General features: G+C 31.7%; 1 protein-coding gene across 2 annotated transcripts; it reads left to right on the top strand.

The window, feature by feature from the left end:
* The first annotated feature begins 2,794 nt into the window (after nucleotides 1–2,794).
* LOC118185662 (uncharacterized) lies at nucleotides 2,795–15,128 on the top strand. 2 transcript variants are annotated; one of them, XR_004757624.2, is made up of 2 exons: nucleotides 2,795–4,964; nucleotides 15,002–15,128. XR_004757624.2 is itself a non-coding variant. In XM_035355553.2 (1 exon), the coding sequence occupies exon 1, from the start codon at nucleotides 3,031–3,033 to the stop codon at nucleotides 3,934–3,936; it is 906 nt and encodes a 301-aa protein (XP_035211444.1). In that variant the 5' UTR covers nucleotides 2,795–3,030; the 3' UTR covers nucleotides 3,937–5,422. The 2 variants fall into 2 exon arrangements, 1 of the variants encoding a protein (XP_035211444.1); XM_035355553.2 differs by lacking the exon at nucleotides 15,002–15,128 and having other exon boundaries at nucleotides 2,795–5,422.
* Nucleotides 15,129–21,910: the final 6,782 nt, after the last annotated feature.

Raw genomic sequence — 21,910 nt, forward strand, 5'->3', positions numbered from 1 at the left:
AAACATGAAAAAACAAAATTAATATCTCTAATAAGTGCGAAAATACGAATTAGTGAAGCGTGTACGTTAAGCTGCTAAATGCAAGACTTGCAGTTAGAGTTCTCTTTGCATTCATAAAGCGCATTTTCCATTTCGAATTCCCAGAATTTGGATATTAATTGTAGAAGAGCTAGGGGTTATTTGTAACAAGGATAAGTAGTAACACGCACGTTACGCAGTAATTTTTAAACTTCTTTTTTATCAGAATTGTTACTAAACATGACTTTTATGATGCGCCCTATAGTGTAAACACAATCAGTATCCCGCCGGAAAGAATAGTGAGATATTGCGTGCGCATGCTTCATGTTAGCTAGTTAATGAAAACAAAAAAAAAAAAAAATTGATTTAAAATAGGTTAGTTAATTTTTTAAAAATGGTTTTACCTATTTATTTAATCCATGTGTTATGTTTTAAAATGCTGCTTTAATGTTTTTACTATTAATCAATAAAAATGTCCGAAACCATAGATGGGGCAAGCTGCAACATCATACAACTTGCTCCAAGATTTTTATTCACACAGTTAGACTTTCCTTTTTAAATATTAACATTCAAATTACTTTTTTCTATTTAGAGTTCTTTCCCAAAATATAAAAATCGAATTTCGTCCTCAAAGATTACCTCCCTCCCTAAGACTTCCCCTCGGAAGCAATCTAATACAGCCCAACGCAAAAGAAAATATGCCCTTTAACTGACACATCCGATAAAGAAACATTCAAAAAAAAGAATATGAACAGATATTTAAAAAGAAATTAAAAAGAAGAGAAAGGTAAGCCAAACGAAACGTCAGCGAAATAGTTAACGAAAAAAAAAAAAAAAAAAATCCGCGAAGGAAATGAAGAGATGAAACGGGTGAAGAAGACGACTTAGCGCTTAGATACAGTTTCTGAAACAGAAAAGTGATTTGCTTTAACTTGCGAAGATGCTTACAACAATTCTGATGAAGATGAGTGGTACAATGCTTAGTCTGCAATATATGGGTGCACGTTAAATGCGTGAGAAGAAACAATCTATCATTTATTTGTGTTAACTGAAATTTTCATGAAGGCCAACTTTTATATTAATTATTTAATTAATTTTATCTTTGTTTTACTGTAAGCCACTTGATAGCATTCAGTGTCATCATACTATCTAGTAGTGATAACCATTATATGTTTTTAAAATATTGCCGTTTGTGTGGTTAATACTTGCCCCAGATCTATTACAAATTGCCCCATGTTTGGGGCTTATTGTAACAAACCAATAGTTTTGGTAAAATATTATTTGTATTAAAATAAAAAAGATTGCCGAATATTTGTTTTGTGAATACCATGAAAGAATATACGCTATAAAAACAACAGTTGTATCAACAGAATCAGTAGTAACAGAATCAGTACTTATAATCAGGGAATATTTAAAAATGTAAACATTTTTCAAAAATTATTAGGACTAGCTCTTGGCTGCTCTACTTATTTTAAAGTTTCTGAGCAATTTCTGAAACAAAAGAAGGTTGATGATTCATTATAATTTTTCAATTATAGATATGAAGAGAATGAATGATATTCCTTATGACAGTGATATTACTTTATAGATGGGAAATATTATAATCATTTATTGAATACGTCATTCAAGTCAATTTTATAATGCAAATGCGCAGCGATTTAAGAAAAAAAATCGGAAATTAAGATTATCATAAGGAAATACTCCGTAAAAGATGTCAGTAAATTTGACGATGGGAGAAATTAAAAAATATACACTTCTTCTGAAAGATATTTATCGAGGATAATAGTCCTCTTTCCCAATATATTATACTTTTCTCGCACAAGGTTTCAATATATAACGCAGCTTTATTGCTGAATATTTCAATTTTCTCCTAAACGTATATGAGAAAAAAGAATTTTACAATTTTTTAACCACAAAATGAAAGATATTTAAAAGCCGTAAAAATCACTGTTATCATGATTTTGAGCACATGAAATTTCCGCGATTTAAGTAATAAATATTTTTTTAAATAACGTTAATTTTATTATAGAAGAAAATATTTTGAAACTGAATTCATTGATCTTGAAATCATTCTTTAATACCGGGATATGCCCTTAAGAAACGAACTAGGCCGTACGGATGGCTATATACTGGGCTGAAATAGTAAAAGAAGATGAATTTCAAAAGGGAAGGTTACTCTTTAAGAAAGTACAGGAAAATCTGCTTTGTTTCCGGGACAGCAGCGAGCGTCGTCACCCCAACAAGCTTCTCATCAGCTCAGACATTTCAGCAAAAACAGGAAAGGGTGGATGAGGAGGTGATCGAAGAGGGTGGGAGAAGGGATTTCGGAAAAGAAGTGTTGTACCCATAAAGCAACTCGCATCGCTCATTTCTACCGCTTCGAACGGCAGATGACGGCATCGATCGTGCTGGCACCTGCAAGACTTCCCATTGGTCGGAGCCGGTGCCGCAGTAGCAGCCGGTGCGCATTTCGAGCTGTCGCCAACTTTTGGCGCGGAATTGAAGGGAAGGATGGGGTAGAGGAGCGATTTCCTCGCCCTCCCTCTTGCATCCATTGTCAATTTTTCGCACCCGAAAAGCCGAGCCGGCGTAAAATCGAAACGATCGTCCAATAGGCGGGAGCGGAGGGTAGCGTCCCTTAACTGCATAATGCATAACACTCTTGGAAGCGGGGGGATCTTAATAATCCGAAGTGGGGGGCATCATATCAGTCCGAAGGAAAACCTTGGAGGGGGGATCTGTGCAGATAGAAATATACGGAAGGGGGGAGGTGGACCAGGAGGATTCTTCCTGAATACATGGCACTACTGCGATGGAAATATGCGGAAGGGTGGGGTGAAGACACAACAGAATGGCTTCTAAAGAGGAGCCTCTTCTCCGGTGCCGGTTTTATCTGTTGCGTATAAAGGACCGACGCATCGGGAGTTGATGTTCTAATTAGATCGCGGCAGAGCGGCCGGGTCCCCGGCTGTTGTCGGCTGCATCTGGCGGCTCCACGCCACATTGCCTAACATGTCGGGCGCACTCAACCCGTCAAACGGTGTCAATCGCTTTCACGCTAGCCCGGCCACGGCGGCGGCTCCTTTTGGCACACCTGAGTGCGGCTCAGCGGCAGCTTTCCTAGAGCTCACGAACTCCGCCGCCGCAGCAGCGGTCGCCGCTGACTTCGCCTACGACTTTGGACTTGCTGCGGGATTTCGGCACCACCACCCGCCGCCACCGGCCCACTCAACCGCGGCGGGCTTCGGTTACTTTGGCTCGGACGCAGCAGCTGCAGCCGCGGCCGCAGCAGAGAGCTACGCTTCGCTTGCCTGGGAGGCCCAAAGTGCCGCGGCTCTTGCAGCTACTTACCAAGGACATCATCAGGCGGGTTCTCATTTCGGATCCTGCGATTTTGGGCCTTTCTCCATACCTAGCCCCGCGTGTACTGGCGGAAGGATCCCTGGAATGGGGGTGCAGCGTCTCGGACCACCATCGAGAGGTCCTCCCCATTGTAGTGGTACTGGTAATACCCCAAATGGATCAACCAAGTCCAAGACGCGGAGGAGGGTCGCGACGATAGCCCAGCGTCGTGCTGCGAACATCCGCGAGCGGCGTCGGATGTTCAACCTCAACTCGGCTTTCGACAAGCTGCGGAAGAAAGTACCTACTTTTGCGTACGAAAAGCGCCTGTCGCGAATCGAGACTCTGAGGCTGGCCATCATGTACATCGCTTTTATGACGGAAGTGGTTCGTGGCGGTAAGGATTCAGATCCCCACCATGGGCACCATGACATTCCATTAGTACCACCCGGCGCCTATACCCCTGCTCTTTCAGATGGCCACATTTGGACTCCACCCCACGGAGCAACGGCTTTGAATGAGGGTCATGGACAGAGACCAGACAGGCTGTCACACATTTGTTCCCGACAAGTATAGTCACCTTAAAACCAACTTTTCATTGCTTACTTCGTGAGGGAAAGATTGCTTTCAGAGTGCGTGCAAAGAGGAAGATCTTGGAATTCTAAGAAATAATAATATCCATCATCTTTGGTTAGTATTTGCTAAGTAAAGGACATAAGTTAAATAAACTGCTATGTTTCCAAGACGATCATGTGTGCAGTATTAACAGTTGTAAACTTAAAAGCATATCATATTATGAGACTCATTTAAGCCTATGTTTATGAACAAATTATTGCAAGTTCAACCTTAAAAAATGTGACTTATTTCCGACATATGTATTACTTTTCCTATGTACAGACGATACTGTCACTGAATTTGCAACTGGCTTCATCGTTTCATCCTAGATGGGTTTTTCTTTCATTCCATTTGTGAAACATTTTATTTTGTGTCAATGTGCTTTTAGTTTTTCAGTTACAGGATGTTTACACTGCTAAATACCGAGCTAAAACATTCAACTTTTGTAAAATAAAAACAAAGTTTGATTGACATTAAGAAATTATACTTCTTTACAATAATAGATGTGTTTCATAGAATATTTGCAGAGTATGAAGATTTATAAACTTTTCAAGCATCTTCCAGAGCAACAAACGCAGCAAAGTCGATATTTAAATATACTCTTTGATAATGAGCTCAAAGCACAAGCTGAGAACAGATGGTTTAGTTGCATAAAAAATTACATATTTTGAGGGAATCTTTTATGCAATATAAAATAAAATAAACTTTTTGATAAATCTGAAATCATCAAGAATTTACAAATATTTTTTTTCTTCTCAATGAAATAAGTGATGATTTTTGTTGTATTTTTCGATTTGAATATTACAGATTTGACTATTCGTGCGTATAAGAAAATGTAGAAATTTCAGATGTTAAATATTTTACACTGTTTTCTTGCAAAGACAAAATGTAAAACTGAGTCGTTTTTATCATGTAGAGTAAAACCTGCTGTAGGACTGAAGTTTTTTGTAAAGGAACATGTTCTCTCCGATGAATTGTATTGTGAAAAGGTGAGAATATTATTTCTGAATACTTCATTTAAACTATGCATAGAATATTTGCTCTGAAGTGTGATAAATCAAAACTATTTAATAGTGAAGTAAGCATATGTATATAAATCTCCCATCTGAAATTATATAGCTTAATTTGTATGAGTTAATTCGTTATTTAAATTTTATTTGTAAAAAAATATGCAATGTTTTTTTTACTTATGAGTTGGAATTACTCATGTATGAAAACAGTGCAAAAAATAGTGCAATAAGAAGAGCAGAACACATTTTTTCTTCTTCCTAGTCATTTAACTGTGCTTTTTGCAGTAACTATGAGCCAGGTTTATGTATTTTACTCTGTTAATTACAATATTTCAATCAAAATATATGTACAATAATTTTTTGAAATATTTCTGAGCTTTCCTTAAATTATTAAAATTATTTTGAAAATTTATCTAATAAATTCAAAATGCAAGCAATTTATTGTTTTCTTACGTTTCTAAAGTTTCTTTTAATTAAAAAATATTTTATTTTTGTGAACCCTAAAAATAGAAAGTTAATACTTAAACAAAAATTGTGGCTCAAAGAAAACAAAATAAATAATTTATAAATATCAAGAAGAAATAAATTGCATTTGTGAAATTATACACCATGTAAAATGTTTTGAGTAAATATGATAATAGTACTTGAAAGATTTATATTTCTTGCCTATAAAAATATGCTAACATATGCTATTTAGTGCTTTTCTTTAATTAGGTTTATAATAATTGCTAATTTTCTTTTCTAAGATTATGAACAGAAAGTGTCACAAAAGTTATTAATTTGCAGAGTAAAAATGTAATGATAGTTGATATGAGTATCATCGTTACATAATTTCACCTAATTATAGGAATTATGGAATTTCACCTACTTATAGGAAGCTTATATTCTGTTGCATGAAAAGAAAGTTATTGATAGTATCTCTCATCAAACTTACGAATTTTTAAAAGTAATTTTTCAAGGTACTCAATGAAAATATGAGGCTATATCGAGAAACCGAGGAAAATTCCTTTCATATGTTTTATGTATATTGCATCAATTGTAATATGTTAGGTCTTTCAGAAGAAAAGTAAAAGTTTAGTTCTAGATTTAATACTGGTATAGAGATTTTATTCTAATATTAATAACGAATGAAAAGCTTGTGATCAGTCTTAGTTTGTTACTAAATAGACTAAATTAAATGAAGTACTGCATGACATTACTCTAAGTGAAAATTAAAAACGCTAACGTGAATAATAAACTGTCGAATTTATTAATGTTGAATTCTATGGTTAACAATAGCGTAAGAAACATTTTACCAGTTGAAATTTGATGATATTACAAATGACGTTGTAATTTTTAAGTAAATAGCATGCTTCCACTCCATATATAGCTGCCGAACGATAAAACCGCTGAACAATGGTAGTTCGATCCAGGGTTCGAATCTCGGCGAACAAGCTGGCTGCATGGGTGTTTTTTTTTTTTTTCTCTTCAATTTTACCCATGTGTAACGTGTATACGAGCCAATTTTCCTTAGAAAGTTCTCCGCAAAGATTATCCCTTCAATTAAGCAGATAGCCCTCGAGTACTTTACCATAATCAAATAAATTTTCTTTCAAACTAAACCAATCCACACCATATATTTGTACAAATAAATATTCAAACTAAACCTATCCACACCATATATTTGTACATATAAATATGGACATTTTGTATGTTTAAAAATAAAACAGAGAATTTTTGCACACAAAAGAATCTTAGGTAAAAACATTAGCGTTCTTACAATTAAAAAATTTTGTTATAGGGTAAACTATACAGTAGATAACTCAAGTTTAACCAAATGAAAAAAACAAAAAGCTTAACCAAACGAAATTGAGAAATTCTGTAAAACCTGAAAAAAGCAAAATTGTAAACATTTTAGATGACATATTGAGTGGTAGAAAAAGATCTCAATAAAAATGTCGTTCAGTTTAAACCAGTCATTCTCAACCGGTGGTATGTGTTACAACTGGTGGTACGCAAAAGAAAAGTAGGCGGTAAAGAAACAAAGTATTTTTAGCCATTAAATTAAAAAATCTCGTGAAGAAAAAGAACAGTTGATAGAAATTTCCTGCGATCGAAATCTATCTGAACATTTCAAAAATAAAACACTTGTTAACTTTTGGCTGAACTGAAAAAAAGAATTTAAAGGCATTTCAAATTAAAGCTATTAAATTTTTATTGCCTTTTTGCACAACATATTTGTGTGAAGAAGGATCTTCTTCCATGTTATATTTGAAAATAAATACAGAACAAAATTAAAAGTGGATCTTAATATACGGTTAAAGCAAAATAAAATAAGACCAGACATAAAGAAATTGATCTCTTTTAAACAGGCCCACATTCCCTACGAAATTGAAGTATTGTAACTTAAATTTTGATAATCAAAATGAAAACCAATTTTTAATCTAATAATTTTTATATGTGCATATTTAATACAAATAGTCAATAGGTTCTGCAAACGGCAAAATATGTTTTTTTTATATTTCTGTTGAGAAATTGATAAATAATCATTGTGTGGTGGTACTAAGCTGTAACCATCGTAGTGGCGGTACTAAAGTTTTTCAGTTTTTGTTTAGATAGTAAGCGTTAGTCACAAGGTTGAGAACCGCTGGTTTAAACTATTCTCTCATTCTTTAACGACTCTTGATTAAACAGATAATTAAGCTATGTTACAGAACCCTGCAGCAGAGTTGCAATAGCTAATATCGTCAAATACAATACGCATTTGTTAAATTATTGAATGTAATTAATCAAGCGAAGCGCTAGATGAAACTCATCAACAGAAAAATCGAAAGAGAAAAATGTAAGCATGATAAATTTCTGATTGTCGAATTTTTTTTAAATTAACTCTGATGTTTAAAGAAATTTAATTACATTCTCTGGAAGTGGACATAGATTGTAACACAATCCAACAGAAATTAGAAATTTAATAAAACCTATAGTAAAGGAAATTAGATATTTCCTGCACAAAGTTCAAAAGTTAAAAAAAGAAAAAATATTATTCATTCTGTAAATATTTCCAACTATCTCTTTAAAAGGTGCATTGTTTAATAACAGATAAAGAAATGGACTCCATGTGTGTAACTAACATAACATAAGCCGATCATAATTATAATTGAAATAATTAGCTTCTGTAGCAGGACTCTAATTAACTGGCTTTATCTTACAACAATGAATGCCATGCAATAAAAATAAGTATCTAATGTGTCATATTTTTTAGATTGCTGAATTCAAATACATGAACCTATTTCCATTTTTTTGGTATTTTTGTCAAACTTGATGCAGTAAAAAAAGCTAAAACTTGCAAAATATTTTACACATTTAGATTAGATAATAATTGATTTGAAAGCCTTGTATTTTAATCTCTTTTGTTTTCAAGACTGGTACTTCTTCCCAGACCCAACGAAAGCTTATGTGATTTTGCATTGGCAAGAATATTTTTATGATTTGAGAAAACACATTTCATTTTAAAATTTTTATGATTAGATAAATCAAAAATATGGAATTCATCTAAATTTTAATTTTAAATTTTTTTTGGTATTTTTGTCAAACTTGATGCAGTAAAAAAAGCTAAAACTTGCAAAATATTTTACACATTTAGATTAGATAATAATTGATTTGAAAGCCTTGTATTTTAATCTCTTTTGTTTTCAAGACTGGTACTTCTTCCCAGACCCAACGAAAGCTTATGTGATTTTGCATTGGCAAGAATATTTTTATGATTTGAGAAAACACATTTCATTTTAAAATTTTTATGATTAGATAAATCAAAAATATGGAATTCATCTAAATTTTAATTTTAAATTAGATACTAATATTCATTACAATTGCTTATCACCAGAAGTTATAATTAATTTAATTAATTTAAATTGCCGATTAATTTAATTTAAAGAGGAATTGATTATTTCACATAAAGCATAAATTGTCTGAGTATTTTTAACAATTTAAGGAATGTTGTTTAAAGCATAATTGAGTAAAGATGCCATTAAGAGCATTAGGTCATTGATCATGTGAAAATTAGTGAAACTTGTAAAAGGTGTCACGTAAGGTGAATACAATTTGATGATTCTATGCAATTCATAAAAGCCAAGAGAGAAACGTAAAAGAAAGAGTTGAGATATTCGAATCTTCGATTCCCATTAATCTCAAGAGAGCTTCCATATTTGTAAACTCAAAACTTGCATTTACTTCATATCTGGGCTTTTTGCGTCATTCGAGTTTTTCCTAACCTAAAATATCATTAAACTTTTGAACACAAATCTTTTCAAAAATTAATTTTACTGGCATCTAATAAAGCTTTTATTTAGAAAAGCAAGTCGATTAATCGAATTTCAGTGGACTTCGGCCATCAAATTCAGTTATCTGATGATGGCAGCTCCGAGTAACATAATTTTATCAGAGGATTCAACATTTCATGCTTAGTGTTTATCTGTGTTACCTTTTAGAATAACCTTCTTTCCTTTATACTTTCTGTTACAGTTTCTGAAAAAACATAGTAAAGATTTGCCCCTGGTATATTTGTTTTTCAAATTATGTTGAAAGAAAATGCGCCTCAGGATTCGAGAGTTTTAACTAACTTCTCTGTTGCTTAATTTCATTTAATTTTATTCTTTAAAGACTGTATACATAAATTTGTTTTTCATTAAGCTGAAATTTCGTTTTTAATTGATAATCTTTAATTTTAAATACTTTTCCCTCTTATTTCTCCTGTGAAGGATTTGAGATTCGAAAGGATCAAGAACCATGTAAAATTCGTCTCCGGAGAAATTTAAGATTCATACCATTTCTATTGAAAACGAAATCAGAATATCTTACATTACTCGAGATTTTCGTTTAAATCAATGTATCAATTTGATTAATTATAAAAATTTGTCAACACTTCACTTGCGTTACTTTTACACTTGTGGAAGTTTCCAGGGTTTTCCTCAGTTGCAACGTGAATCCGAGCCAGTTATTTTAAAAATGCCTCCAAGAAAGCATCCGAGCCCACCAGCGGTCGAGCGGTAAAGTCGCTGAACACTGGTAGTTCAGTCCGAGGTTCGAATCCCGCGAACGGGCTGGCTGCATGGGCGTTTTCGTGGTTTTCCCCATGTGTAACGTGTATACGAGCAAGTTTCCCTTAGAAAGTCCTCCACGAAGGCGTCCCTCCTCTTAGGCAGATAGCCCCCGAGGCTTTGCCATAATCACACATACACACACACCAAGAAAGCATCCCTCAACATAGGTGACTAGTTATTGCTTTCTTTGATATAATTTTCTAAGCCAGTCATTACTCTAGTTACCGAAGATGCTATAGGAAATTTTTCACTCAGTTGTCACTTAATTTCATGGGAAAGCATCTTTTAAAAAGTACTAATTCTGCATCAATTGAGATTATCATTAATTAACATTAATGGCATTAATTGTGTTTTATGTTAATTGATCATATCCCTTAATGATTTCCCCAAATATCAAAAGTGAACGTATGTTTATTTGTTTAATACAAAATTTACAATGGCAAAACAAGCAGGGTCTTACCTGTTTGTCTTCGTGGAGGAATTTTGAAAGCAAACTGGTTCTTATTTGAGTTATAAGTGGAGAAAATTATTAAAATGCCCATGCAGACAGTCTATTAGTCATGATTCAAAATGGAGCGCGAATACCAAAATACAGCGGTCTTATCTGTTCTTCCAAAAGTGGATCAAATTGGATAGGAAGAATAATTAAACAATAACTACATTAAAATTAACAACGGTCATAGAAAACTATACGAGATTTTCAGAGGTGGGACAGAATTTCCTTTAAGTCATGCATAAGTACTATTTCTTCGTTTCTGACTGCAAACAAGATCTGACAGCTGGAATGCTTAAATTTTACAAGTTTATTAGATTAATTATTGTTTTATTTTAAGAAACATGCATAATAGTATTTCTTCCTCCACTCGAGACAGTTATTCTCAGTAAACATATCTGTATTCAATTGTTCATAGACTCGTGTATGTCTGTTAGATAATTTATAATATATTATTAGAATTAGAATTCTGGTACAAGAAAATAGGTAATAAGGTATTTTTATTTTAGCTTATTATGCAGTCTTTAAGCTTATAATATTTATTTTTAAATTTCAACTCACCTAAAAATAATGCATTTATTGTCAGTGATAAAATTAGCTCTCTCTCTCTCTCTATATATATATTTTTCATTTTGGAAAGTAGCTTCAGACCACATAACAGTTTCTAACTTGCTTTTCAGATTTCTTTCTTAACATTCATAGAAACGTTATCTTCTTTTCCACCGTCATGCTTTTGCCTAATTTAAGATATCATATATCAAACTTACTAAAGTTGATGAATTTCTGTTCAGAACGAGATCCTACAGTGAATTCAAATAAGTCATTCTTGCTTCATTTTAATGCCCTTTTTTTTTTTTTTTTTTTTTTTTTTTTTGTGTGTGTGTGTGTGTGTGTGTGTGTGTTTCACATAAAATGTACACGTGAAGTTTTAAACAAAATTTACAAAGCCTTTAATTAGCTGTTATAAAATTCAGATATTATTAATTCAACCCAATAAAATTATTGAAGAAATATATTAAGAAATAAATAAAAGTGAGAGAAATGAACGTAACTGTATTAAAACATGCTAAGAATAAATATTTTATTAAAAGGCAAATATTATTTTATAATTTTTTAAAATTTTTTATTAGATACTGATAGCTAGCGTACTTTCTAACTTTTAATTTGAATTCTGTCTTCTGATTTAGTCATTTTTGGCTATATAAGTGTGAAGTTGAAATATCTCCTGAAGAAGACAACAAAGAATTATCAGCAACTAAATACCAAACATTAAAGGTTTATTTATAGCAAAAGCTTGTAAGTCGTCTAAAATAAGGATACAACATAAAACGAAGGTTTCTCTAACTTGCACGGTTAAAGGCAAATCACCTACAGACTCTAACAATTAAAATATTCTATGTAGATTCTTGAACATTTTTACCATTTTATTTCACTTACCCATATTATAGGATCTCAGTACCACCGGCTACCAACAATGCATGAAATATTTTAATGGAGATAACAAATTTCTTCAACAGTCAGTCAGCAACTGTTCACAGATTCGTAAAAAAGAATCGCATTATATGTTGCTGCCGTTATAAAACTAAATATATAACTTTACTTCCGGGTACGTGAGATAAGAATAAACTTTTGCATGAATTATTCCAGTGGAAAACAAGAAGTACGAGGTTATTAAAATATAAAACTGACCTGTTAAGAATATAATATAATTGTCTCTATATAATAAATAAAGATTTTAATAAAAATTCTTAAGCAACTAACATTTCTCATAAAAACTGTAGCTTTTCTATGCAGCTGTTTTAGCAGAACCAGTTAGTTATGACCATTTAAGACATCTTATGAATATGTTTAAAATCTGTACTGAGTTATGATAATCTCATGGATACTCAAATATATTTTGTAAACCAGTTCTGCTAAGCTCACTCAGAGATTTAAAACGAACTTAGTTTAAAACTTAAATAAACACAGAAAAAAATCTAGTTTTCGTCATATGGTATAGTAATACAAATCAGATAAAACTTAGCAGACAAAAATATGTTTTATTTAATTGTAATCAGAATTTTCATCCCATTATTTCCTTTTACATACATTTTTGAAACATTTTTATTTTTAGAAACTTTATTCGTATGTTTTGTCGCAAGTTCCTTATATGACTGCTTTTAACACTATTTGTCTCCATATATAACAATTTTGATTAGATCTGTTTATTGCCTGTTTTGCCCATCAGTTAATATTTCACAGTTCCTGGCTTAAGTGAGTTTGCGGCTTTGGTTTCTATATGGTTTATTTGAATCGAGATTCTTTCTTTGCTAGCCAAAGAGTGAGTGAATAGCTAGACTGGACGTAAAGTTATATAATATCTCATATTTAGAATTATTAAAGGCCATCCTTTACATTACTTCTACTACAGATGTCAAAACTCTGGGATGGTTTTATAAGAGAGATCTAAATATTAATTTTAACGAAATGATCTCAATTCTTCATCTAGAAGATCTAATTTATCTTCAGAAACAAGATGAAGGAGCTGCATTTCTCAGTGCAAAACTGAGGATGACAATTTGTCATGTTCATGTAACACTACCAGGAAGAACATTGAGACTGGTGACAAGTTCATCATCATTTAAAGAAAATCTGTTTTCAGTTGATCTGTATAATTTGAACAAGAAATTTTAAACAGTAATTTCTAAACCTGATTCCACTGTAACGAAGTGGTGTTGAATTTAATAAGTCCATACAACGGCCCCTCAGCTGTAAAATATGTGCAATCTGAAATCCTCAGATTGAAATTCAATATTTAGGAAGCTATTTATTAAATCTATTTAATGTATGTTTTGCCATTATTTTTTCTTTCACAGTTCCTGATTTAAGTGAGTTTGTGGCTTATGTTTTTAGATTTATTTGAGAGTCTGTTCTTTCTATGCTAGCGGAAGAGTGAAGTAAAATACACTGCTCATAAAGTTATACAAAATTATTATATTTAGAGCTATTAGATAAATTAGATCTAGAAGATCTAATTTGTCTTCATAATAAAGGTGAAGGAACTGCATTGCTAAATGTAAAATTGACGATGGCGATATGGCACAATCATGTACCACAATTGCATTAAGAACACTGAAAGTGACAACAAATTATCTTCATTTAGAGGATATCTCTTTTCAGTTTACATATTAAGTCCAAGAAGAAATTTTAAACGATCGTTTTTAAACTTGCTTTCACTATCAACAAGTGATATTGAATATGATAAAGCCATAAAATGGCTTCCCAAACATATTTTATTCAGAGGTTTACGATTTACTGCATTACTTGAATTAACTGAGATAGCTTGCATGGCTTCATATTTTATGGATAATAAAAGAATATTTTAATTCTCAATTAAAACCACTGAATGAAGTTAATGCGATCTGAGATCGAAATTCAATATTCAGACAATCTATATTCTCCAGTGCATATCCTAAAAACAACAGCGTATACTTATTTCCTTTGGTATCATATTATTGCACATATTCCCTCCGCCCTCCATTTTCATCGTTTCTGACTGATACTGAAAATAAAGAAACTGACGCATCTCACTGTTCAATAATAACTCTTTTACATTGACACAGAATCAGCTTGCGAGTGGTAAAGGTGAGCAACACTGGTAGTTCGAACGGAGGTTCGATTCCAGGCGAACAGGTTGTCTACAGGGTCGATTTCATAGATTTCCCCCTGTGTAACGCAGACACGAAACAATTTCTTTTTGAAACTGTCTTGTGTTTACGTTACACAGGCTCAAATAAACCAAGAAAACCAAGCCAAGCCATGGATTAAATTTTCTGTTAATGCTAATTTGCAGACTTTATGCTTAACAGTGTCTGTAGCATCTTCCTTTTATTACAGACCGGGAAAATGAAGAGAGATATCTTTAATCAATATTTCTAGATATGCAGTATCTAGACTGAATGACTAACACAAAATGCAAAAGAATGCGAACACACGCCGTGTTAAATGCTGTTTCCTTTTTTTAGCAGTGATTGGACCCGCTCTTAATACTCATCATAATGGCACAATTATCACTTCAAAGGCAAAGAGATTACTTTCTGGAATGTTTTAAAGCTTGAAGAGGCCCTGCTGAAGTACCATTTTTGATACATTTTCGACACTAAGTTTTTCAATATCAAAATATCTAGCATAAACAACTAAAACTTGTATACAGATATATGTGTACTTTTATCTATTATCATTTTAAAGTTTTGGCTTCTACATATGTTACAAACGCATGTATTTTCAAGATTGTCTATGCCATCTTGTATAAGATACTTTAAGAGCTTTCATGTTTTGCAAAACTGCTAACATGAAATCCCTTTTTGTATGTTTCTATAAGATGATTGCATAGAACAAATAGAATATTATGCTTAGAAATGAATGCAGTAATTATTAACCTTTCATTTGCTATTTCTTTTTCTCTCTAGGTTTACTCTTTATGAAGAATGGGCTTGGCGTGAACTTGTCTTAGCAATATTTGCACTTTTTTATGTTTAACTGTGTTTTTGTAGGCTATTAGCATTGATTTATTGATATTTTTTAATTTAATTTTACAATAAATATTGTAAGAAGAACCTTTTTCATTAATGTCTTCTTTCAACCAATGTTTTAATTCAAAATTTTCTAATCATTCAGGTATGAGATTTTGTGTATAACAGCGTTTAATCATCTTTCTCTGTGGAGAACAAGTTTCAGACATTGTAGGTGTAGCTAGTTAGTAGTCATCTTATTTTTAAAATGTTTACTAAAATAAAAAAGTAAAGCAATAATCCATCAACGTAACATAGAAATAGTCACTACAATTTAAAATTACTGTACATAAACAAATAAATTTAAAAATTACGTCAAATAATGCAATAATGCCATGAAAAATCGTGAAGACTAAGCACTACCTCCTTCTTCCTGATCAAATAAAATTTTATTACTGCATTAAATTTATTGCATTTACTAGAAAGAAAAATAAATTTTGTCTTAATATTAAAAATTACCAAAACACCCAGATAAGGATATATTTTTGTGTAAAAAAAAATCCTATCAATCCAGACTACAGTCAAAACATAAGATCTCAGTGGAAAACTCCAGACGGGGAAACTCTGATCATAAACATTCAACTGTTAAATTATAATCCATGTCGTCACACAAACGCCTTTAATAGAGCGCTCAACTGTGATCACTTAAATAATTTTCAAGTCTTCGAAAACGAAATTTTAGAGGGGAATTGTACATTACGACCGTACTCGGCTCACCTCACCCGCGATTCTAACTTACTTACTTCCCTAATAAACTTACTTCTCGACTTAGCATATGTATAGTCTATGTATTTACCTGTATTTATCCGTATGTATATGTTTTAATTTTATATGTATGTGCACTGAGAATTTATTACTACCTTAATGGCACTGTATTTTTATTTCATTGAATATTGTGTGTATTTTGTGCTTTATTAGTTTTCGTGCTACTAATTTATTATGATTTACCCCGAGCTGTCAAGCCTCTCTATTGCAGTTATGATTTTGCTTGCTCTTGCTCGCCTTGTGACGCATGCTCACCCTCTTCGTACCACTTTTTTCGAACTCTTATCTTACGGGCCAGAATATTCTACGTTATGCACCTTATGACTTCAATTTTAAAAAGCCGGAAACGTCGTGCATCTACGTAATATCGCGGCTATACTCGTCTTGAAAAATGAATAAAATTACCTACCTATCTATCTATATAGATAGATAGATGTAGACATATATTTCATTTATGCCTACAGTTCTCATATTTATATATTCATTTATGCTTTCAATATTTTATCACTATTTAAAAAGGTCTAAATAATTTGTATCTAGCATTCTGAAAATTTCATAGTTAGAAATATCTCACAAATAGAAATGAAAACTTAGGTAGTTATGAAAGGTGTACTCAACGACATTTATATTTAAATTATAAGAGAAATCCATTTGTGACTAACTGATAGATATCAGTTTGTTGGCTTTAGCATATCATTAGTAATGTCAAGTTACATAAAGGAGCCAGATCTATGATTTAAACTTCAGCTACAAACCCTAACTTCGCAATCTCCCTGAAACTCTTCTAACATTTTATTTGGAAGTAAACTAAACGCTCTTTACGTAAAAAATTCGAAAAATTCAAAAAATCGTTCGACCTTTGTTTAAAATGGAAGGTCTGAATACATTTCGAGAACAAAGCTAAAAATTTACTTAGTTCCTGGAAAAGAAGAATTTCTCCGTTTCATCTCTAGATAAGCATTGAAAGATTTTATTTAAATTGGCTGAGAAAAGAAGTTTAATTTTGACAGTTATTAACATTTAACCTATTGTCCAACTATAGTATATATATTTTTCATTATGTGCGAAATAATGAACCGTTACACTTAGCAAAATTTTTGTGAAAATATACGCTTCCAAAGTGATCTACTAAAGAAAGAAACCAATTTTATGTTGAAATTATATCTTTGATATATTTTTTGACAGAAATCATAGTACTTATATTTCATTTTTTCAGCATTTGTACTTCAAAAGATTTTAGGAACTTATTTTTAAATGACGCAAAGAATTCTGTAATAAAAACATGAATTTATGGTTCCATAAAATGTTATGCTCTTAAAATTAATCCTAGCTTTTTTATTCAGTTCCAATAAATGCTTGTACGGGAAACATAACACAGACTGTATTCTATTCCAAGCAGTTTAAATAATTTTTTCAAACAAAAACTAGACCAAGAAAGTAAGTTATCAGCTAGAAATATAACTTTTTTCATAAAATAAATCTTGAGTAATTTTAGGTGAATTAAATGAAAAAAACTTTTACTCAAATTAAATTTAAATCATGCTAAACATATGCAATTAAACGAATTTAATTGACTTGTAATTTTCTACTTCATAACATTCCGTTTTCCTAAAAAATTTAAATGTCAGTTAATTGAAAGAACGAATAGTTTATTGTTAGGTTTAGTAGAACTGAAATTCAGGTTAATAATTGAGGCACAAATTTGCTACAGAATTTATTTAACAATCCTAAATTACAAACTCTGTAATTTTATTTTTAATTAATCCTTCGAAAAATCATGATAAATTATTTTAGATTATATTCTAAATATGGTGATGTAAACACATTTCCATAGTACCGCATTAATTTTCTGTTAAATATGTTCTCCGGAATACTGTGTTAGTTTCGTAGTGTTATAAATTGATAGATTTTATAGTGAATAAGACTTCTACCTTATTGAAAGCATATAGTATAAATTAACAGCTAAGTGCATAAATCTGTATTTAGGAAGGATCCTTATTTTGAGCCAGAAGCATTTGTTCTTCAGTAATGCTTTCGCAAGAACTCTTTAATAGCAGTATTTTGTTGCATTTTTATACATTAAAGTAATATGGATTTAAATATACATTTTTGAGGAACAGATATGTTATACTAGGTGTAGGCAAACTTCTAGCTGTGGTCTACTAAACCAATCTACCGATATGATTCAGGATGCCGTACAGTATGAAGCATTTGAAACAGTTCGATTCCCGCGACAATGCACGCAGAGTTAAGGAACAGAGATCAGTTTATTTAGAAGTTTTATTATATACTAGCCGCTACGCGGCCAGCCCTCGTCTGGCTTTTAAATATACCGGAAAAGTGCTGTAAGGGAAACATCAAACATTAAACTTAAAAACTGCACAGTTTTACTCGGCAGAACAACTTTACCCAAGAAGAAGAAAAAAAAAAAAAAAAAAAAAAGAAAAGAAAAACCTAAAAACCTTAAATTTCAATACAAATGTATTATATATAAAAACATTATAATGAAATAAGCAGTATCCCTTAGTACAAACATTAGTTATCCTAATAAATAAATTAACCAACTTCCCGTTGCAAAATCTTAAGAATTCAAATAGTCTAAAGAAAGCTAAAAACTTTGTTTCTTAAAAGATATTATGTAAAACTTTTCAATATCTTTAAAAGAGGGAAATAAGCTATAAATAACATAAAGGAATCACAAAAAAAAAAAAAAAAAGTTCTGAAAAGGAAAATAAAATGAATAATACTTTATCTCATATTTTCAACAGTCAGCAGTCCAGTATACAAAGCATCGAATGAAAAACTATTGCCAAAGCCACATTTCTAAAACATGAAACTATTCAAAATGATTCGATTTCATGGAAAAAGATAAAATAAAAAAATCTGATTCGAATTTTGAAAAAAATCTCTTCGAGGTGCATACGCGCAGCATGAACGAAAGACACACACACAGACAGACTCTTTCTTTTATTATATGTAGAGATTAATTAGACATTTTTTAAAGATATTTATTATTGTAATAAACAGTATAAAATATAACTATTCCATTAACAAAAAAAAAAGTTGAAATTTTACATATGTTATATATTATGTATCTTTTAAACATACTTATTAAAATAAAAAATAAACAACTTTAAATTACTTCATAATAATATAACATGTCACCCAACATCATTCACTTCAGTACTTATCAAGAGCAACGCTAAATAAAACAGTTTCTTGTAATCTTGAATACTGTTTTTTCTTAGATTTTCCGTCATTTGAGTTATTCGTCTTTCGATAGTTCGCAGAAGCCTGTATTTCTTGAATTCGGGCTAATATTGTTTGTAGATTTGGTAAATTGTTGAACAGTCATTCAACACTTCTTTAAAATATGTCCTTTGTATATTTGTCATCTGCGCAAGATTTGTCTTTGGCAGCTACTCGGTGAGCAACTACGAAACTACATTCGGTCGCTTCAGGTTGGGTTGCAATTATTTGACATAAAATGTAACTCGTTTCTTATATCTAGTAATAGCTGTTTATATAACTTCAAATTTCTCCTTGGAATTCTAAAATGTGGAATAATGTTTAGTTTGAAAATGTCTTTGTAGTATACTTAACGTGCGACATCCGACGCTTTCGCGACATAACACACATACAGTGCATATAGCACGATTCTTTTGTTGTACGAATCCATATTCATTTGTCCAAGAGTACTGAAAAACGCGAACATCAAGCTTTCTTTTTTTAAATGGCCATTTGATTAAATATGTAAGCAGGAATTGTTACAATAATTAAGCAAAGAAATACAAGTTTTCACAATAAAACTAAGAACCTGTTGTAAAGTAACCTAGCGCACGACGTGCATCAAATTAAGTTAAACTTTCGATAAAAATCATAATTGATACTCACGTATCGGCGCGACGAATAGAAGCAAATGCCTGAAGCGTGAGGTGGATCGGTGCACACAGGAGAGACATATCGATATATCTTTATGTAATAACGTTGTAGATTGGTGTAGAGCGGCACTGATCGCTTGCTAGATCTGGCACATGTGGCCAATGTCTGCGTTAGACTAACGAGAGCAGATCTAAAATTGAAAACTGTGCACTGGTTTAATGAAGAAATGCATGTCTTCGATAAAATATTGTTCTTAAAGCCATGAAAATGAAATCTAACAAAATTATTTTTTTTATAAACAGAAAATGCATTAGTATACGTAAGATTAAGAATGCAGCAATAGATCAGAAGTAAAATTTTATTGTAGAGAATATCGGTTTGCAGGAAATGTGAAAAAATTAACTATGCCATCTTCAGAATTTAAGTCATGGATCTCCCCCCCTTCTGACTGCCCGTCTTAACCACTTGTAAGAGCCCGCTCGGAGGAAAAATTAGAAATTTAAAAATGTTATTCGTTATGTTATATGCACAGTTATATATAGATGTTCATGTGTTACTTCAAATGACAGACATTGGCTGCTAGCCGTGCTATGCTCTATATGAAATTTTAAGGATTATAGAGTTTGAGATTCATTTGAATGACTCTCATTGCCGAAGTTTATGCCTACTCTCAAATGAACTGAAATGAATTTGCAATGGTTTAAGACAAAATTATTCTTCTGATATTATATGTCTGGTATATGTATAAGAAATGCACATTTTTCAAAGAACTGGATAACAAGGCTTTCAGACTATCTTAAAATACAAAGCTTAACAAGAAAATACAAACAGAAAATCTCACATTTTGCAAAAATTGTGAAACTTTTTATTTGAATCTGGAGAACTATTAAGTGTTTGCCAAAGCAAAGCAAAATTTCCATTTTTTCTCCAAACCGTCGCATATTTTCATATATGAACAAAAATATACACAACTTATCTGTCTAGAATCTGCAACAGATGCCAAACAGTGTCTAAATGTTTCGAATAAGATAATTCATTCAATTATGCTGAAATATGAATGTTATCTAAAACTGCAGATTTTTACTAGTGATTGATATATCTCACTACGAAGCATCATTTTGAAGGTATTCTTTGTTTCCTAAATTAACAATCTTCCGATTATGTGCTGAGAAAAGTGTCTGAAAACTGTGCCTGCACAATTTAAAAGTTTCCCTCTGACCGGCTTGGGTTTTAAGAAAGCACAAATTTCCTAAATCTACGATAAAAAAGAATTATTTTCTTAATTTTAATGTTAAAAATCACTTGGTATTTTATACCTGTATTTATATACTTTTAATACATTGCTTAATTTCTTGGAAATATATTAAGATGCAATTATATATACGTTCTTACAGACATCACAAAAAATATTCTAGGTCGTATATGTACGGCATTGCCGGTCAGATGGTTAGAAACGAGGGTTGAAATGAGTAGTATTATATACTACAAAGTTCTATCCCTATATTTATCGAGCTGCCTGTTGAAATTCTTTGATTCCTGATAATAATCGTTACCCTAAAAATATTACATTCTTGCAAAATAAGTGATTTAAATTAATTTATTTCAATTAAAATTTTAGAAAGGGTAACAAAAATAGGTACTTACCTAAAGGTTTAAATTAACTCCGTGAAGTATTTCGCGTTAAATCAACTATGTCCATTTCCTCATAATTATTCTGTTAGTGCTTAACTGCTGCAAACAGCATCTGCGAGTTTATATATCTACTAGTTTGTCAGTCTTAGTCTATGGCCAAAATAAATATTAATTCTTAATTTAAGATTTCTGAAATTTGAATTAAAATATTTAAACTATGCTTATCTTCTCGAGAAACCTAGAATCCGGTTAAAAGGTTGTAAGAAGTATCTGCTGTATAAATATTGCTTATTCTTAGGATATGTTCTCAGTTTATCAATATCTGTTTTCTTAATTACTTCAACAGAGCTAACAAACAACTATGGACATGCAAACACGTCAATATAATTATTCTAAAGCAAAGCAAGGGAGTATAATTGCTCTAATTTCTATGTATCATTCAAATTACAAAAGAGGGCTGCTTATTATTCAAAATTATCTACGATACATGTAAATTAGCCTTTGAGTGTTTTCTGAATGTTAAGAAGC

This window comes from Stegodyphus dumicola, chromosome 6 (genome assembly GCF_044657685.1).
Source record: "Stegodyphus dumicola isolate Sdum_Otavi_A_Nest chromosome 6, ASM4465768v1".
NCBI classification, from domain to species: Eukaryota; Metazoa; Arthropoda; class Arachnida; order Araneae; family Eresidae; genus Stegodyphus; species Stegodyphus dumicola.

Excerpts from the sequence above, each read along its gene's own strand:
- LOC118185662 (XM_035355553.2), top strand. The coding sequence starts at position 3,031 with ATGTCGGGCGCACTCAACCCGTCAAACGGTGTCAATCGCTTTCACGCT.